Below are 20,070 nucleotides of genomic sequence, written 5' to 3' on the forward strand. Positions count from 1 at the left end.
GAAAGAAACTGTACATTCTTGACTAGAGAAGTTTGATCATAAATGATTATTTTAAGATGATTTATTTAGATAGCACACAGGATGGACTGAGGAAAGAACTGGAAGGAAGAAGTCCCATGTTGAGATCACAATAAGAACCTTAGATTTAATATGTGTTAGGTTTGAATCCTAGTTCTGCTACTAATTAAATATGCAGTCTTGGCCATGTTAATTTCCAAGGATCAGCTTTCTCATCTGTATAACCAGGGTAATTGTTTCTACTTTACAGTATATGGTATGAAGTAATTGCTCAAAAAACGATAGCTGGGGAGCCTGGGTGGCTCAGTTGATTAAGTGTCTGACTCCTGACTTTGGCTCAGGTCAGGATCTCATGGTTCATGAGTTCAAGCCCCACGTTGGACTCTGTGTTGAGAGCACAGATCCGGCTTGGGATTCTCCCTCTCTCTCTGTCTCTCCCCCCTGGCGCTCTCTCTCCCTCTCTCTCTTTTTCTCTCTCTCTCTCTCAAAATAAGTAAATAAACTTTTTTTTAAAGATAGCTGTTGTAGATAATAATCTTAAACTTCTATAACAGTGAATCACTACAAAAAACTTTCTGTATCTGTGGGCTGCCCTTCATGGACTTTTGAAGCTTGCTCATTTCTTCAAGTGCTAAAGAGTAAAATTTGTGTTTAAAAGTCGTTATTATTTCTAAAATTTTATACTTTTAATGTAATTATCTACCAAGTATCAGAAGAGAAGTGACTGCTGACTAAATATTCTTTCCTAAAAGAAATCATGTTAACTATTAAAGAATACACAATTTTAATGAAACCACAGCTGTCTGAACTACACTACAGAGTAAGTAACAAAAAATGCTTTTAACTAAGAGGTGGTACAGTATCATTTGTGGGTCCATCAGTGCCAATTAAAACCTGAATGGTGCATCATGCTTCATGCAATACTTACAGTGAATCCTGTGTTACTCTGAATATATTTATGGCCTCCCACTTGCCACTTGTAATTTGAATAGCATTTTCCTATAAAAAGACAAACATTATGTTGTGTGAAGCTGAGCGTTATTTGAGCAACCTCAACTGAATGATCTTTGAGGAGATAAATCTTGGAAGGAACATACCACAGTGTCTTTGATATAGTGAATATGTTTGTAGCCATCCTTGTCGCTAAATATTTTGTAGTATGAAATGGCATCATAGCTGAAAACTGGTGTTGAAACAAAGAACTGAAAGAAATGAACAGAGGTTATGTTCAAAAGACAAACCAAACTAAAACTATAGAATTTTTTATAAGCAGTGGATAGTTCATGATTATCGGAACCAGAATGTCCTGCCTCCCCTAGTGTCCATCAACCACATCTGAAATGCCATTCTTTCAGTTAGACAGCTTTTCTAGTAATTCTAACAGGCATTTGCACATTCCAACTGCTGCTTAATTGCTACTACATGCCCCTCTGTTTATAATGTTTAATTTGATTGAATGTCTATGCTTGGAGACACTGTGGTTTGGAACAGAGTTAAGAGAATCATAAATGAATGTTGCCATGTAGCCAAGTCTAACTTCAAAATGTGGTATTTGACCAAAGCATGACTCATGAAGGCTGATAGTTTTTTTGAGTTTTGATTTGTCGGATGCCAAGCACCTAATGCCAATGATTCAATGAAGACATTTTAAAGATGAAAATATCATGCCCTGCTAGTTACAGTTTTTCATGATGGAAAGAAACTTCTAGACCCAGGACAAGCAAGTAGGAGGTTTGCTCCTTGAGCTCAGGGAGCGAAGCAGACCTCATTACCCATCTCTGACCTCTTCCCAGGGTCCCTACTGGTCATTTACTGGGAACTGGTGAATGACCTATGGAGGCCCTGACACTCAGCAAACCATACTTTCATATCCTTCATGGTATAGATAACTAAAACCCTGCAAAAGTCCTCAGACCAAATTTTAGTTAGTAGTTTCTCCCATAAAAAAAAATAGCCTTGGGGCGCCTGGGTGGCTCAGGTCATGATCTCAAGTTCTTTCATGAGTTCGAGCCCATGTCCGGCTCCCTGCTGTCAATGTGGAGCCCACCTCGGGTCCTGTGTGTGTGTCTCTCTCTCTGTGCCCCTCCCCTGCTTGTGTTGTGTGTGTGTGTGTGTGTGTGTGTGTGTGAAAAACAAATAAACATAAAAAATTAAAAATATATATCCTTCTCTTACATTTGTCAGCTTCTTTTTTCCTGGCCGTTGGGTTATAAAAGGAAGGTAAAAATGGTAAAATAGCTATGTGAGGATAGAGCTACTCTACATCACGGCCAGTAGATACTCCCACAAATAATCCCAAGCCAGCTCTCTCTAGCTGGAAGTGTTTCCACACAACAAGGAATCAAGATGTTTAACTCCTTCAGAATTGACCAAGCAACAACAACCAAACTATCAGTATCTTTTAGTTGCTGTAGGCCTTTTGAGTGATGGTTTTTGACCAAATTGATGATTATGATTGCATGCTATTAAAATGTAACTTATTTGTTGCAGTGTCTGTAGTGATCTGGGTAGGGTTCTCCAAAATTTACGTGAATCCAGAACCTCAGAATGTGACTATTATGGACTGTTTGTGTCTCCTTAAAACTCATATTTTGAAACCCTAATATGAATTAGGGCTAGTATTAGGAAGTGGGACATTGGGCAGGTAATTAGGATTAGATGAGGTCGTAAGGGTAGAACCTTATGGGATTAGTGCCCTCTACGAATCACCAGAGAGCTTGCTTCCCTTGCTCTGCTCTCCATCACTTGAGGATACAAGAAGTTGGTGGTCTCCAACCCAGAACAGAGCTCTCACGAGAACCCAACCATGCTGGCACCCTGGTCTAAGACCTTCAGCCTCCAGAAGTGTGAGAAATCAATTTCTGTTGTTTTTAAGCCACTCAGTCTATGGCACTTTGTCATAACAGCTCAAATGAAGGAAGATAATGACCTTATTTGCAGATATAATCAAAGTAAGAATTGAGATGTGACCATATTGGATTTGAGTGGGCCCCAAATCCAATGAATGGTGTCCTCATAAAAAGAGGGGGTACAAAGAAACACAGAGGGACACAGGGAAGAAGGCTTCATGGATGGGAGCAGAGATTGGGGAGATGGTTACAAGCCAATGGAGTCCTGCCAAGAGCCACCAGGAGGTGGAAAAGGAGAGGGAGTATTCTTCCTTGGAGGCTTCAGAGGGAGCAGGACCATGCTAACACCTTGACTTTGGGCTTACAGCCTCCAGGATGGTGACACAATGGATTTCTATTGTTTTAAGCCACCAAGTTTGTGGTGATTTGTCACATTGATCCCAGGAAACTAATACCCTGTCCTAAGTCTTATCACTTTGGCATAGAATGGATGCCTTTCACAAAATGAAAAAATGGGATAAGGAGAAACTGCTGTCTCCTTCCATGGTTCCTTTATGAGTTTCATTAATAATAAGACCAGCCTTGGTAGGATTCTGTGTATTGAGACTTGTGCCTCTAAATAAAATTAAGAGTGAATTGAGTGAAAAAGAGGCCCAGGGAAAAGAAATTCTGGTTTGCAATTTTGTGGATGGAATTTTGTTAGTATAAGTCTGACAAGCCATTGTTTCATTTGAGAATGAAGCTTTGCCTTCTCAGACAAATGATGATAATCCTTACTTACTAGTAACCACTTTCCAATGCCTCCCTCTCACTCCTTAGGGTGAAAGACAAAAAACTGGCTATGCATTGTTTTTACCACTAAAATGGAACCAGGGTCACAAAATATTTTAAGATGCCAGAGTAAAAACATAGTCTCCTCACACCTCTGGTTAGTAAGGAACTTTAAAAAAGGTTTTGTTCTGGATTAAAACTTAAAACTTTCATTTTCATTGAAAAAAAAAAAGGGCAGAGTGTTTGAAGATCTTAGAATCAGGCAAACAGGAAGACTATCTCCGCTAAGCAAAGAATGTTATCTTCTCCCCTTTTATTGCGCACACTGAGGACAGCTGCTTTAGATGAACAGGTAACTTGGGTGAACTAAAGAGAGTGTGAAATATTTCCGCATTCACTTTCCCAGAGCTAGCTCCATAATGCATCCTGAGTTAAATGCGTCTTGCATCAAGTTACACCTGGACCCTAGAAAGCACAGGTAACTAGGTGGTCCTCAGTTTTAACAAGACCTCTTCACAGTCTCTTTATCAGCTTAGATTTTCTGATAAATTACTCACCTCTATCTGCAAAGCCATTTAAACTGTTTTACTTGGAAGGTGAGATTATTTACCACCTGATAATTTCTTGCCATGGTTGGTAAACAACCCAAGGTCCTAGATATCAGAGGCTGATGCCTAAGCTGAGTCCACATTTGATGAAAAGCACAGACTTCCAAGCATCAAGCAGAAAACTCGTTTTTCCGGCAACCAATTCAGCCAACTTTATTTGTGAAATAAGGAAATAAAGGCTTACTTAAAAGTAAAAAAAAAACCCACAAGCTCATTTTTCTGAACAAAGGGGTTTTACTGACAGCAAAGGGAGGGGCCGTATTGCTTAATTATTTTAAAATAATTTAAATGCAGCATTGTAGTCTATGCTTTTAGTGTTTGTTCTCCAAATTTTACTGATTCAATACTACATTCTTTGATTAAATAGTTCTTTTTGTGGGTTTCCTACAGGGCAAAAAGAAATTTGTTTAAAGTGAACTCATGGTTTGTTATTTTTCTGATCAAATACCAAAGGAGATATTAGGCTACATCCCCCAAATTAAGACACTTGACTATCTCATGCTGGAGGAGAGAGAGTGATAGGTAAAGTTCTATTTGCTAGTTCCGTGCCCCGCACCGTAACAGGTCCATTGCTTTTAGCAAGTCCTTCAATCTTTTCTGATTCACAGGTGATTTCCAAAGGTGTTTTTCAGTTTAAATCTCCTTAATAAAATCTAAAGGAACAACTTCTCCAATATCACTCTTTAATTTTATACTGATATGACTAGCCTGTACACTTTCTCTAAAAAGTTCATAGATATTACTTGAACAAATGTTTGAAAGGTTATTTCATACTCCTAGGTTTTTTCTGGGTAATTTTGTTAAGTCACTGATTTGATTATAGGTTAAAGGAAGCTATCCAGCACATTATGACATATGACTTATAAGCATATGAAGCTATGGCCTGACTTTCAAAAGACATGTCAAAGCTTGTAAAATCTAATGACTTCTTCAAAGCAGCTGCCTTGGGAGAGTGTGAACTTACTCCTGAAAGCTATCACTACAAAGAATTTTTGACAATACCTCTTTGGGTATTTAGAAAGTTTACTGACTATTTTAAATTTTAAGAGATTGAGATGAATACATTAAAAGATGATTTTTTTCCAATAGAATTCCAAAGCTACAGATGTTAAAATGATCTAGCACAAAATCATATGTTGCAGATACATAATACATTATTCACTAGATTTACTTTGGCATCATTTTTTATTTAATGTAGGGATCTCATCTTCCCTCAAAGGATGTGTATGTGCCTCCACTGAGGGTATTTAAAACAAGGCTCTACAGCTTTAGAAGGCAATTAATCAATTAATTAATTAATTCACTCTGCTCATGTTTGCTGGGATTACAAGGTTGTTGCTATACAGATTATAAAAATTGATAAGATACAAATGTTGACTCCAAGTTGCTTATAAATAAGAGATTTCAAAAGATGCAATCTAAAATATTTCAGAGTGGTTTGAACGCATGCAGCATTTTCAGAATAAATGTGCATGGATTCCAAAGATCACGTCTTTGAGAAGATTGTTGGTATCCTTGTTTATCTATTTGTAAAATCATGTCACTCATAATATTCTGCAGTAACTCTAGCTATATTATCATCATGGAGAATACAAGCAAAGGAAGTCTTAAAGTATTCTTTGCCTCCAATCTTTACTGGAAATTTTATAATGAGAGTGAACTCATAGATTAACTTCCCCTTTCCTTAAGTTTTCAAACAATGATCTAGGCATTGTCTTTTTGGAAGATGAGCTATGGATTGACCAAGATTCCAAAAATTTAGAAAATTCTGCCCTTCCACTGAATACTGCTGATTTTTCTTATGTTATTTAGTACAGTGGCAAAGAGTTCTTATGTTATTTAGAACTGAGATATCTTTAACTAAAGACAGAGTAAATATATGTAAGCTAAAATTGCTAACTCCAGAAAAATGTACAAGGAGTTTTTGACATCTGAAGATTTTTACTTTGCAATTTACCTTCTTTCTACCCATCTTAACTTTGAATTTTTATGAGTTATCATCTTACAATTAACTCTGAAGTCTTTATTGTCCTTGTATCATGGGTTAATGTGTTAAGCCAGGTCCTAAGGGTCTTCTTTTTCTTTGCTTGTGCTACTCAGAGAAACTGTGTTTTGTTTTGTTTTTTTAAATCCAAATGCTGGTTGAATTCAATCATGTATTTGTAATAAATGGCAGCATCCATGCAACATTCACTTGGTCTCTGTCCTATTTTATATTCTTCAAATAGAATATTGTACACAATTGATAACTTTGTAAATCATGATTTTTTTACACTAAAAATTCTTACAAATCACTGAATAAGCTTATCCAAAAAATCTAGTGATCACAAACCATAACAAAATATACGATTTCCTATTTGATACCACTTAAACACTGGAAACGAATACATAATTCATTTATTCATTTCAGTTTATATGAAATTGAATAAGAGGCAGATTGTGTTTAAATTACTATGAATACCCAATGTATTTGGTTTTTCTGGATTCAACTGGCTAGTAAGTATTATTTTAAGTCGATCATGAATTACAATTGCTTTTGAAAAACAGCCTTTATTTTGTTTAATAAGAATATTAATTATGAATATCAGAGAGTCAGTTGAAAAAGTTAAGGTTGTGACATGAGGACTATGATTTGTTCTCAGTAGAATTTTAAATATATAGACATTAATTGTCTGGCACAAAACTGCTGAAAGGATCCCTACCTCTGTGTTTTTTTTTTTTACCTTGGTGTTTTTTCTATGAGACAAGTAGTGTCAGTTTGGATACATTTAAAAAAGTCCTTTGATGGCTGAGAATCTGTGAAGTGTCATTAAAATATAAGGAAAAGATAGCAAAATCATACTCCACCAGCCCATCCAGTTCTGCTTTCTTCTATATGCTCCTGAGTCTAAAAGAAAGAAAGATCACATCAAGCACACTATTAGGAGAACAGTTTTTCCTAAACATAATCTGGGCATTTGAACCTGTTAAGCTGCCCACTCAGAGTGTACCATTGCTAATAGCCTAACTTCATACTTGAATTTAAGATGACCGTATTCAACATCTTATACATCAACACTATTGCATATACATGAGCAATCTAAGGGATGGATCTTACTGAAAACCTTTAATAATTCTGGTTGAATTTTCCATGAGGCAGTGCCTGGAATTATTTCATTTATGGAAGCTGAGCACAACCCAAGCACTTGGTGTCGTATAGTTTAAAAAGCCATTTCAGTGGTGTCTGGGTGGCTCAGTCAGTTAAGTGTCTGACTCTTGGTTTCAGCTCAGTTGTGATCCCGTGGTTTGTGGGTTTGAGCCCCCCAGGTCTGCTGACAACACAGAACCTGGCTTGGGATTTCTCTCTCTCCCGTTCTCTCTGCCCCTCCCTCCACTCGCATGCCCACTCTCACTCTATCCTATTCCAAAAATAAACAAATAAACGTTTTTTTAAAAAAGCATTTCACAGTGGAGTTTAGGTTAAATTATTTTTCTTTTCTTAATCTTATTAAGTAGGTAGGAATCTTAAAATGTGCACAGAATCTTATTTTGGTGTACATTTTAGGATAGTATAATCATTTGTTGATCAAAATTTAGTGGGCATAAAAGGATGAATAGGCTTTCCTAGACAAATAATTAGAGAAAGATCATTGTAGGTGAAATGAACAGCACAGAGACCAGGCCAGCTTAGTAGACCACAGGGGTGGTTCCATATGGCTGAGTGGAAGGTGACTATGGAAAAGAGTTCAAGAGGAAGGAAGATGTTTGGGTATCAGAACGATCTTGGAGAAACTTTTATGCCACCCTAGGAAGTTTAGATTCCCCTTCTAGACGAGCCCTTTGAAAGAGTTCAAAGTCACAATTTGGAAAATATAATTGTGAACATGATACAGAGAATGGATTATAAGTCAGCAAGATAGAAAGAGGCAGAGAGATCAATTGGAAGGCTACTGGAATGTTTGGGAAAAAGGATGATAAAGGCCTTAATCTAGGTATGGATAGCAAATATGGATCAGAGAAGATGTAGCCAGAGATATTTAAAAGTTCAAATCCTCAGAATAAATTTGAGGGCAAATGGTAACCAAAACCTCTGGTACAGATAAAAATTGCCCAAAGAGTAAGTTGAGAGTTATGGTAGAGACTAGAAGATTATTAGCAATCATTTTCTCTGTTTGCTAAGACTATAGCTAGGCTACTTTTCCCAGGCCTGCTTCCAGTAAGATGTGGTCATGTGATAAATTCCAACCAATGGTGTGTGAGCAGAAGTGACTCATTCTACGTCTAGGCCTGACCTATATAAACCTATTATATGTGATCTTCCATTCTCTTTTCCATCCCCCAGTGGGATGTTGGTGATCAGGTTTGAATAACCTTGGACTAGCTTTGGAAGTCACTAGATGAAGACAGCACAAATGCCATCAACCTGGATCCTAGAGTGACTGTGCAGAGCAGAGCATCCCAATTAAAGTTCCCCACAAACCTGGACTCAGTATTAGGTGGTTACATGAATGTGTAAAAATTTTCTTTCTTCTTTTTTAAAAAATTTATTTATTTAGTTTTGAGAGAGAGAGAGAGAAAACACAAGTGGGTGAGGGGCAGAGAGAGAGGGAGACACAGAATCTGAAGCAGGCCCCAGGCTCTGAGCTGTCAGTGCAGAGCCGGATGTGGGGCTTGAACTCACAAGCCATGATGACATCATGACCTGAGTTGAAGTCAGATGCTTAACAGACTGAGCCACCCAGGTGCCCCCCAAAATTTCTATTGTATTAATTGTATTGTATTGTATTGTATTGTATTGTATTGTATTGTAATAATAAGAAGGGTCTTATTGGTGTTCTAGCAGTTAGCCTACCTTACAAACACATTAATTTGGAGATTAGTAAGATTTATAGAGAAATCATAAAAAGAATAGCTGAAAACAAAAGGTCAGTGAAGTAGAAAGGGAACCATGAGAGAAGGTACTGTCATGAAAAGCAAGGGAATAATAAATTTTAAGGCACAGCTTTGTTGTCTAACACGACACTTTGCAGTTCTTATCTGAAAATGTGTTCCATGTATTTATCAAATTATTTTGAAACAGAGGTTGCTTTGAAATCCTAAGGTTAATTAAACCTGGTATTCTAAATTTAATCACTGTTTTGGGCCGTAAAGTTAAAGTTTATATCCAAGGAATTCCACATCTCCTTGAATAAGCATCTTTTATATTCTGTCAATTTAGATTAAAGTTGACCCTGATTTTTATAAATTAGAATTTCAGATTCCAAAGCAATTACTGTTTTTAAATGCCTAGTTTTAAGAACTAAAATCTTAGTCTAAATGACTGATCTTACAGTTTAAAAGTAATAAGTAAAATCAACAATTCCTAATACCTAGATTCAATAAAAACATTGAAGATATATTCATCCCAAGCTGATTTATCAGATGAATGGTTTCTAATTAACTACCACAATCAAGTTTATTCTTTTTTTCCCCCTATGGTACTGCATTGAAGCCAAAATCTTTCTGTTTTGTATAGAAAAATATAAATAAGATATAAAAAAAAAAGCTTCTAGCATATTCCATCAAAATTAGTCAAGCTTCTTACAGAGTAGTGATTTAAAAAAATATTTTTAGCCCAAGTAATGTTGACTATAATAGTCCTGATATATTTCCAAATAGATTCATATGACTCTTTTCTTGCAAAACATAGTGTCCTAATTTCAAGAAGGAATTTAGTGATTTACTTTGATTCCTCTGTGCTTTCTTTCTTGCTTGACAAAAAAAGGTTTATTCTATATTTGGTTTAATGAAACATGTCTTCATAATTAGAAGTCTTATGAAATGTATCCATCAAATTTCCTATTTAAAGAAAACATTTTGTGTGTCTGAGTCTCTAATAGGAGTACTTATGAACAGGCTCATTTTAAAGCTTTTAGATTGGTGGAGTACTTTTCTAATGCATTAATTTAACAGATTATGTTTGGATTTGAACAATAGAAACAATTAAAACTCAACAATAAATCTGTGCTTAATTTTCAAGTTTTCCCTTCCTAAAATTAGCACAGTATTTCTATTGTATTAACCCACTGAATTACTGCAAGATAACAGGATAGCAGGATAGTTTGACCTGATATTTCATGTCATATTCTCAATTATCTGCTTTTAAATTTTACAATGGGAATGTTTGGCTTTCTTTTGATGACATCAATTTCCTTCAAAATTTCTATTTTTCTATTTTTACATTGAATAGACATAACACTGTTGGCATTTTTCTGTTTTATTTTTTTATCTATTTCTTTTTTTTTAATGTTTATTTATTTTTGAGAGAGACAGAGACATAATGCGAGTGGGTTGGGGCAGTGAGAGAGGGAGACAACAGAATCTGAAACAGGCTCCAGGCTCTGAGCTGTCAGCACAGAGCCCGACACGGGGCTCAAACTCATGAGCCGCGAGATCATGACCAGAGCCGAAGTTGGACACTAAGCCGACTGAGCCACCCAGGCGCCCCTCTGTTTTGTTTTAAGTAGAATATATCTATTTCCCTAAAGACCCATCTTATCTTCTCATCTTCATCATTTTGGGTTTTGTTGACTACCAATCTTATATTCTCAAAAGGATGGAATTTCATCCTAACTCAGAACCAGATACTTTATTTTTCCAATATTACATTGTTTCATTTAGTCTTTTTCTCCATTCAATTTCAATGCTAAAGTCATTCAAGAAAACAAGGAGTCTATTACTTATTTAATAAAAATAATGGACTGTGAATAAAGGGTTGTTTTTGTTTTGTTTTGTTTTGCAAAGCAATCAAGAGTTGAATGCAGTAATTCTGGCTTTATAATACAAAATGTTAGCGATAAATAAGTCCTCCCTCATACACTTTCATCTTCAGAAATACACCTCTGTGGGTTTAATATGACCTACCTTTGGACAATCCCATGTCTGCCAGCCTTCTCTGAAATCACATATAGACAGAACTGAAACATTCTGGATTCTTTTCAGCCACTGGAAACATATTCGTTCATCAGTAACCCATGTGAGCCAACTGAAATAATAATCACTGCAAATAAACCAAAACAATAGTCACTACCATAAACCAGTATGATGTCAAATAATTTCTCAAGTTCTGTTTTCTCAAGGATGCATTTTGTTATTATGAAATATCTATTCCACAGATAAAGAAGGTAGAACTTTCCCTTCTCTTCAGAGAAAGTTTAAATATACTTGCTGACCCTTAAACAATATCTATAAGAGAGTTGGTTAATCTAATGGAATTACTTTATATTCGAGCTTTCTCCTCATTTTGGACTTTTATATCTTGGGAAACATTTTAAGACATGAGGCCAAAGCTATTGGTCAATATAGGGGGGGGGGGAAGCATTTTTCCTGGTTATTTTGCATGAGTAGACTCAATTTTTCACTTTTTAAGTGGTTGAGAGAGAGCCAAGTGTGATAAATGCCCATCTTTCTCTCTAGGCAGTTTGTATTAGAGGACTCGTTTTAACTGTGACCAGGGTCAGGGGTTGAAATTCAGGTTTAGTATCATAATCAGAGATGATGTACACTAAGTAACTCTATTAGTGCTTGGCACATAGTTGGTGTCAATGAATGGCAGCAACTATCACTCGGCTCTGAGAATGAACCTATAGATGGAGAACATCAATGTGAATAAACCACAGAATTCTGGACATTGATATAAAAGAAATCACAGAACTGGAAGGGTCTCTGGCTCAGATTCTGATTTTACCTCCTAGTATTTCTACTAGGTAAGGCTACTTACTTAACATATCTGTGCCCCTGTTTCTTTATCAAATGGGAATAACAGTATTACCAAATGTAGAAGTTGCTGTAGAATTGGCTGAGTGTGCTTAAAGTTCGTGAGAATTCTGCCTGCTCCATGGTAAGTGCTGAGAAAATGTTAGCTATTACTATTAAATTGTTAGTATTTTACAGATGCTCCTCTTGACTCCTTATACAGTACCCTTTCTATAATTCCATTTGCTTCCTAAGGAGAATGACAGAAGAAAGAAAGAAAGAAAGAAAGAAAGAAAGAAAGAAAGAAAGAAAGAAAGAGAAAGATGTATTTAGTCTAAGTTTCCATCAACTAGATTGGTGGTAGTTGGGGGAAGTAATGGATCATCCCCCCAAATAAAGCCATTTTAAATTATCCAAGAGGGGTGCCTGGGTGGCTCAGTCAGTTGAGCACCCGGCTTCAGCTCAGGTCATGATCTCACGGTTTTTGAGTTCGAGCCCCGTGTCGGGCTCTGTGCTGACAGCTTGGAGCCTGGAGCCTGTTTCGGATTCTGTGTCTCCCTCTCTCTCTGCTCCTCCCCTGCTCGTGTGCTCTTTCTCTTTCTCTCTCTCTCTCTCTCTCTCTCTCTCAAAAATAAATAAACATTAAAAAACATTTAAATTATCCAAGAGTAGATTCACCCTGGCAAGGCCCCACAGAGGCCTCTGCTGAGGTTCTCTTTCCTGTCAGTGATCAATCATTCTGCCCTGGCCGACTCTCCTGCAAGGGGCAGCATGCCCTGGCCTGTTAGGGTTTGGGAAGTAGTGAGGAGGCCCACCAGGCTGGGTGTGGGCGGCCTCTTACCTTGATCTGCTTCAACCATAATGACCACAGAGGACTGATGGAGGGTTGGAAGGGTTGCTACAATCAGAACTAATCAGACAGGATCTACATATGGCCCCAAGCTGGGGGAGTGAGACTGATTCATGTCCCTGTCTCCTTACAGTGAATCCCAAACAGATAATTGTACAACCAGATAATTGTGAATAGACTGCATCCTAGTAAAAGTTGCTAATATTTGGAGAGGGTTGGCCTCTTGTTAGTCATGCATATGTGATCAAACATGATCTATAAACCCTGGGCTTGAGAGAACGTAGACCAGACTTGAAACAAGACAGGCTGAGAACATATATGAATTTTATTATTTGCCCGCCGATCCCAGGTTTACATTCACACATCTGAGGGGAGTATCACTTAGATCGCTCTGATCATCCTTACATGTGTGAAAGGGACTGACACTTTAAAATCAATTTAAGAAATGTCATTTTTAATTTGGTTACATATTTAGGTTTACATGCCAATTTTATTTATTTATTTCTGCTTAGAGTACACATATGATAAACTCACTAGAAAAGAAGTGTAAATCTCAGCTAAGAAATTTAAGTGTTAAAATTCAGGTTAAGGTGGAAAGAGAGCATCTGGGCTTGCCCTACCTTGATGCTATCATTGCTGGAACTGGCACTTCTATGGGACCTATATGCTCAGGGTGAGTGGCATCGATAATAAATAACCGAACAACAGGATTCTTAGCTCCAGCCTGCCGAAAAAATGGAGATTATATGCTCATAAATTTTTAATTATGACTAAGATATTAAAGACACTTTAGGAGTTTAGGCATTTTTTTATAAGCTTACAATATTAAGTATACCATTGTTGAAAACATTTGAATTATAACATGACCAGGAATTTCATTTCGATTTTACTTGCAGGGCAATTACAAATATTATGTCAGCCAGAGTGAAGACACATATTTTAAGTGATTAATGAGAGAGCTTTGATTCGTAGGGGAAAATATTTTGGATATGAAAATGCAGTGCCATAATTGATATTCTCTTTTCTGACTTTCAAGACAGATATTTCTTCTTCTTCTTCTTCTTCTTCTTCTTCTTCTTCTTCTTCTTCGGATAATTATTATAATCACTTCTCCCTGTACTGGAAGGAGTGCAGGGGGGAAGACAGTATAAACAATAAATAACAGAAGATATTTTTTGCTTTTTGCCCTATAATTTGGTCTAGGACAATCATCAGTCGGTCTCCTAGCTGGTTACATTACTACTGTTATCATCCCCCCCAAATTAGGGAAATGTCACCTCCAAATAAAGTGACTGTAGAATTTGCACTTTTCTTGTTTTGTACTTTCTGTGCTATTATACACCCTAAATTTACATGACAGTGTAGTTCACACCCAGACAGCTTCTTAGAGTTCCTGTTATTTTAACACAGAAAAAGAGAGTCTTATAATTGTCAAACAATTTAAGTCCACAGAGTTCAGGTTCACAGCCTTAAATGACTCCATGCCGTTTGGATGTATCTAAAGAACTGTCCAGGCTCTCCTCTGACCTCCTGTTTCACTGTGAAGCTTAGCTGGGACTTCTGGTTTCTTTTGAGTTGCCTCACCTCTCAGCTTGATGTCAGATGTTTCAACAACTCTAGTCTTCAAGGAAAACATGAAAATTTGGGTCCCAACTTCTCTGTCGGTGTCAGTTAGTCCTCACCTCTGGGTTCCTCCATTTCTTCCTGCTGCCTTACACCCTCTTGAAGATCCAAATTCTTTTACGTCTTGGGTCCCAAGTGCCACTTCTCTTACTTCCAAACATCTTCAGTCTTTCAGACTTTATATATAGCTGTTGAGGGGTCTCCTACCTAAACATGCATCTCCTATCCATTATCTTTTATCACATGACTTTTAACATAAATTTTAGACTATCTGGAATTTCTAGTTCTCTATCTATACCCACTGTGACTCGCATCAGAAACCACTTGTGTGTACACATATCCATAGAGGGACCCACTGGGTCCATCTGTAACAGTGTTCTCTTTGGCAAGTAAACACAACAGGGACCAAAGAACAAAGAACTATTTTCTACAGTCACTTACATTCCTTGTAAAAGAAGAGAATTTATTATTTGATCCTTTTTCAGATTTTTTGCCTAAGTCAAATTAGGATATGGCGCTTCTCCACTGTGACCTTGCTGTTCTCCTACTATACATACAGGAGCCCTCTCTTCAGACATGGGGCTGAATGAAAAGTGTTTCACTCAGAATTCTAGAATGGTTATACAAGAAACATTGGGTTCATTCCATGTCTAATTTCCTCAAGGAAGACACTAGATTCACACACTTAACCTACCTTATATGTCCAGAGAGGATCACAACTCATGCCTGCTTCTACCTGACAGGAACATCAAGTTCAACATTTGTATTTTCCATTCTAGTTCGCATTTACATGAGAATTCAAGAAGGAATTGCAAAACAGAACTTTACCCTGAATTTGGAGCATGAAAGATGAAAAATTAAAATTAAGTTAAGCTTGTTTTTCCTCCATAATCTAGACCATATGTTTTTCAAAGATTCTGCGATGGATTTTGCAAAGACTACTTCATCCAGCACAACCAGATGTCCAAAGCAACAGATGTCCACATAAATAATAGAGCACAGTACAATGTTTGCCTTACAATGCACAAGGATAAGAAGCTCTCCAAACTTGTTGATCCCACCTCTATTCATGGTGTTGGTTGCTCATTTTGACACCAGAGGAATGGAAGCATCTGTTGAAAGTACTCAACATACCTTGGGGTATGGAATATTTATTGTTCTAGGATATTGTTCATCACCATAATAGGAATAGGCGATAACTGGTATCTCGGTATCATTAAATTCTGCATATGCCAAAAATTTTCCATTAGGAGACCACCAGAGAGCGTATTTTGTAGCAAGCATTTCCTCTGAAAAATAAAATGCAAGCATACAAATAACCGTTATGGCTTACTCTTAAAATTATTGCAAACTCTTCAAAATATATTGTATTAGCCATTTACTGACTGCAATAATTTATTTAATGTGGGTGTGACATATGCCAAAATTTGGTTATTAAAAAAGATAAATAATCTGAGTTTAAAGACATAGCCTAACTTATACCTCATTTCAAACATCAATCAGTCTGTGTAGGAATTGACATTAATCAGAAATGTAATTCTTTAAGTAAATTAATTAAGCATTTCAACAATAAATGATTTTTCCCTTGGGGCAGCTTCTGGTTTTTATAGTCACCTAATGTAGCCCAAACAAGGAGAACTGTAATTACACTACAAGAGTGACATAAGTGTTAGATGTTGACTTTTTCTCCTAGGAATATTTAAAAAACCAAAAAAAACCAAAAAACAAAAAACAAAAAAACACAAAAAAACAAAAACAGTTCAGTTATATAATTTTTAATAAAGGCAAGAACTATAAGACTTCTTAAAGTCCAGTTTGGTCCTGGATCCTACATGGCCTACAAAGAGGACACAATTCACAAAAGTATCAAAAACTAGGAATATTTCTCTGCAAAATTATGTAGACAGTTGTTTAGTTTTGGAAGAAAGATTTATTCCTCAAGAAAAAAGAAACCTGAGGAAATGTACCAACACAGCATCTAAGGACCATAAACTTCTTGAAATGTAAATTATTACTACCACTTTATAATGCTCATGAAAATCAGCTCTACCTGCCTGATTATTAGATTTTGTTCTTTGAGAACATGTACATCCTGTTCATAACCTGATAACAGCTTTCAGAAATGCCACCATTCATCTCGGTAACATACCACTTGTCTAAACTTTACTAAATATATGCAATTATTTTCAATTAAAAGCCTAAAACAGCAATGGTAGAAAAAGAATATGATTTACCTTCATAAACCCAGTCTGGGATCCCATTGAATATTTTATTTTCTCTTCCATTAAATGTTATTTGAAAAGGTGGGTCTTCTGGTCTTTGTTTCAAATAGATATTGTTTTGATAGACATATGCCTAGAAGTGGTGGTAAGTTAGTTAATAAGGAGAATCCCATAAGAAATACAATAAAGCCTGTAAACTTGTTTTAATTATTTACCTAATACCTTCAAAATGCATGGTAATCCAGATGCAAGAAGGAATCACAACTAAAGTATCATTTTAATAGGTCAAAAAACCAACCAGCTCACATTAACATCAGTTATGATTTTTAAAGTCTATCAAATAAAGCATAAAGTTTACCATATATTTGTTGTTTTATTACTCAAATAAATAATTGTACATATTAACAGAAAGTCAAATAAGTCTTTGAATATTAATAGCTAGCCAGATCTAATCTTTATTTAGAGTCCTTAAATAAGAGCTTGGACAAAATTTCATGTTGTCTGAAGCTAGTCTGGGAAACTTGTGAAAACCATATTTTTCCTCAGCTTTCTGGCACAACGCATTCTGGCTGAGTATGAGGATAAAGTTTTTGACTGCGATATTTAAAGAAGTCTATCCATGAGCTTGAGATTTTGCGGAATTCTCAGATGAGTTTCAATTTATCAAAACTCTTCCCGTTTTTAACCACTAAAATAGTCATGAATTTTTTTTTTCCTTTCAGGCAGGGAAATTTAACAAAGGCCAAAATCAAATGGCTCCTCTTTTATTTAAATGATTAAACACTTCTATAATTTAAACACTTACTAATTTACTCCCAACAGGCGACCAGCATAAATACTGAATTGGACGAGGAAGCTCATTTCTTCTTACAAACTGTCTAGAAGGAAAAAAAAAAAAGGAAGAAAAAATAATAATAAACCTTGCTGTTCAAGGGGGAAAAAAGCATCTTTACAAACAGAAAAAAGTAAATAATAAAAATGAAGGATCGTCCTCGGCTTCCTCAAACCTAACGGAAAGAATGTGACAAAATGGCACTGGAGGCATCGGGTTCTGGTAGCAGTTCTTTACCAGTTACTTAAGTCACTTAATTTCTCTGGGTCTCAGTTTTCTGACCTTTGTAATGAAGTGAATTAAAGATTTATTAAGGATTTATAGACTGTGAAAGTGGGACTATCTCTAGAAATTATCTGGTGGAACACCCTCGTTAAAAAAAAATAAATAAACGTGAGGTTAGAGAGATACGACTTTTTAAAATCACATCACTGGTTCTTGGCCGACCCTAATTTAACTCAAGTCTCCTAACCCTCAGGACTGTAAAATTTGTACACATCAGGCTGAGATGGTCGATGAAGTGCCTTCCAGCTCTAAAATGCTATAGCTGTGCTGAAGTTTAATATGTGCTCTTCCACATTCTCATTTACAACCCCCATCTCTGTGAATGCATATGCATTTCAAATTTTTGAAAATAAGATGCCATTTGACAATCTCCCCAGGGATCTGACTTGAAATCAGAAAAGGAAAGGAACATCTGATCTCAAACTAAACTGAAAAACAGATCATACACTGGGCAGTATGCCTTAAGCTTGCAAAGTTCTCCACCCATGGGGAAATTTCAAATATCTTATTGGCCAAAAATCTCACTTTGGTGCCTAGACTCACCCTGCAAATACTCAATTGACTAACTTGCACTGTGGGGCTTTTGTAGTTCTTCAACGAGAATGTGTTCAGATTTTTGTTAAGTGCTAAAGAGTCATAGGATGCCATGCTTAAGTTTTGACTATTATCTTCTTGAAGATTATATTAATAGTTTCATCAAGACTGCTTTTGAAGATAAACGAAACAAGACTTGCCTCCAAGGTATAAATTGAGGAGCCTGAAGAAAGACTCTTTGTCCTCTCCCTCAAAAAACTAACTCCAACCTGGACCTAACATGCCTGACATTTCTACTTTTCTCATTCTTTTAAAGCTGGAACCTGCAAAGAATTGTAACCCACGTTACTTTGACACAACTTATTAGGTCATGCAGCCTGAGGCCTAGCAAGCCGTGAGGGAACACAGGCAGATCAGCTTTGACTGGGGAAAGAACAATGGCCATGGAAGAGAGAGACCGCTGGTGAAGCAGTGAGAATCCTGCCTGCCAGAGGGCAGTATATGAGCAGCAGGCACTGGGAAGGTCCACAATATATTGAAACACATGTGAAGGCACAGGCAAAGGAATGATCCAGAAGAACAGGCATTTCTATCTCAGGCCAGCGTTCATGTTACCTTTGACATTGCAACGCTGTCTTAGGTTTCCATATGCTGTGGAATCATCTATGCAAGCATGCAGACAGCGCCAAGCTGAAAATCTCAGCGCAGAGTCTCTTCATGACTGGCAAGTCACCACAGCTGCCATTTTCTATGTTTTCTAAATAACTAACACTATGAGAGAAAGTGGAGGAGGCTGCTCACAAAGGCTGTCGTCTCCTCTCAGTATTCCTTCCCATGCTTGAAACCAGAACTATCTTCACTTTCTCTGTGGTAGATTTTTATAGACTCTTCAGAAGCATATAGAAAATTTGGAATTAGTGGTATGTGGTCTTGCCTTGAATCTCAACAAATTTGTCATCCCTCACTTCCTAAATTATGCTATATTTACCTGACAAAAGACAAATTTGGCAAATTAGAAAGTTGTGCAGATAAGAAAAGAGAGAGAGAGAGAGAGAGAAAGCAAGCAGGCAAGTAGTGGCTTGACTAAGTTCACTGCACAAAAGCTAAATATTTAAAATGATTCGAGGCCATAAAACTTATACAAGCCATAATTAAAATATTAGTATTGTCACTTTCTTTTGGAATGCTGTTTAATTTGCTGAACCTTAAGGTAGGATGTGGAGAATTTCAAAACAATTAAAAGAAAAATAAGGAATTGATTAAAGCCTTAAGAAATTGTGCTGAAAGAGTAAGGATTTTACTTCACCAATTTAAAGTTTTCTTGAGAGTAGGGTCAGTGCCTCGAGTTCATTTGTATCTCCCCATATATGCTTTTCACATAATAGGTGTTCAATAATTTCTTTTTGAGGGGCTCCTGGGTGGCTCAGTCGGTTAAGTGTCTGACTCTTGATTTCAGGTCTGGTCATGATCTCAAGGTTCGTGAGTTCAAGCCCTGTGTTGGGCTCTGAGCTGATAGTGCGGAGCCTCTTTGGGGTTCTTTCTCTCCATTTCTCTCTGCCTCTCCCCCGCACACATGTGCACACACACACATACACACACTCTCTCTCTCTCTCTTTCTCTCTCTCTCAAAATAATAAAAAAATAAACTTAAAAAAAGAAAAAAACCTATTTTTGAATTTGGTGATGATGTGGATACAGAGAAGAGAAAGACCCAGAGTATATTAGATGAGTTCAGTTTCTACTTTATGTAGTAGTTCATATTTCC

The 20,070-nt window shown here is 36.7% G+C and overlaps 1 protein-coding gene across 2 annotated transcripts in view; it reads right to left on the reverse strand.

The window, feature by feature from the left end:
- Nucleotides 1-20,070, reverse strand: part of LOC122481387 (fibroblast activation protein alpha) — a 74,012-nt gene that overhangs the window by 31,437 nt on the left and 22,505 nt on the right. For both annotated transcript variants that reach the window (XM_043576903.1, XM_043576904.1), the window contains 8 exons: nucleotides 17,460-17,532; nucleotides 16,667-16,787; nucleotides 15,567-15,721; nucleotides 13,430-13,533; nucleotides 11,129-11,264; nucleotides 7,089-7,133; nucleotides 1,116-1,220; nucleotides 947-1,017 (listed from right to left, as the gene is read on the reverse strand). In XM_043576903.1, the coding sequence (XP_043432838.1) occupies nucleotides 947-1,017; nucleotides 1,116-1,220; nucleotides 7,089-7,133; nucleotides 11,129-11,264; nucleotides 13,430-13,533; nucleotides 15,567-15,721; nucleotides 16,667-16,787; nucleotides 17,460-17,532 (810 nt within the window). The remainder of the gene's footprint in view (nucleotides 1-946; nucleotides 1,018-1,115; nucleotides 1,221-7,088; nucleotides 7,134-11,128; nucleotides 11,265-13,429; nucleotides 13,534-15,566; nucleotides 15,722-16,666; nucleotides 16,788-17,459; nucleotides 17,533-20,070) is intronic.

The sequence above is a fragment of the Prionailurus bengalensis genome, chromosome C1, assembly GCF_016509475.1.
Source record: "Prionailurus bengalensis isolate Pbe53 chromosome C1, Fcat_Pben_1.1_paternal_pri, whole genome shotgun sequence".
In the NCBI taxonomy this organism is placed as follows: Eukaryota; Metazoa; Chordata; class Mammalia; order Carnivora; family Felidae; genus Prionailurus; species Prionailurus bengalensis.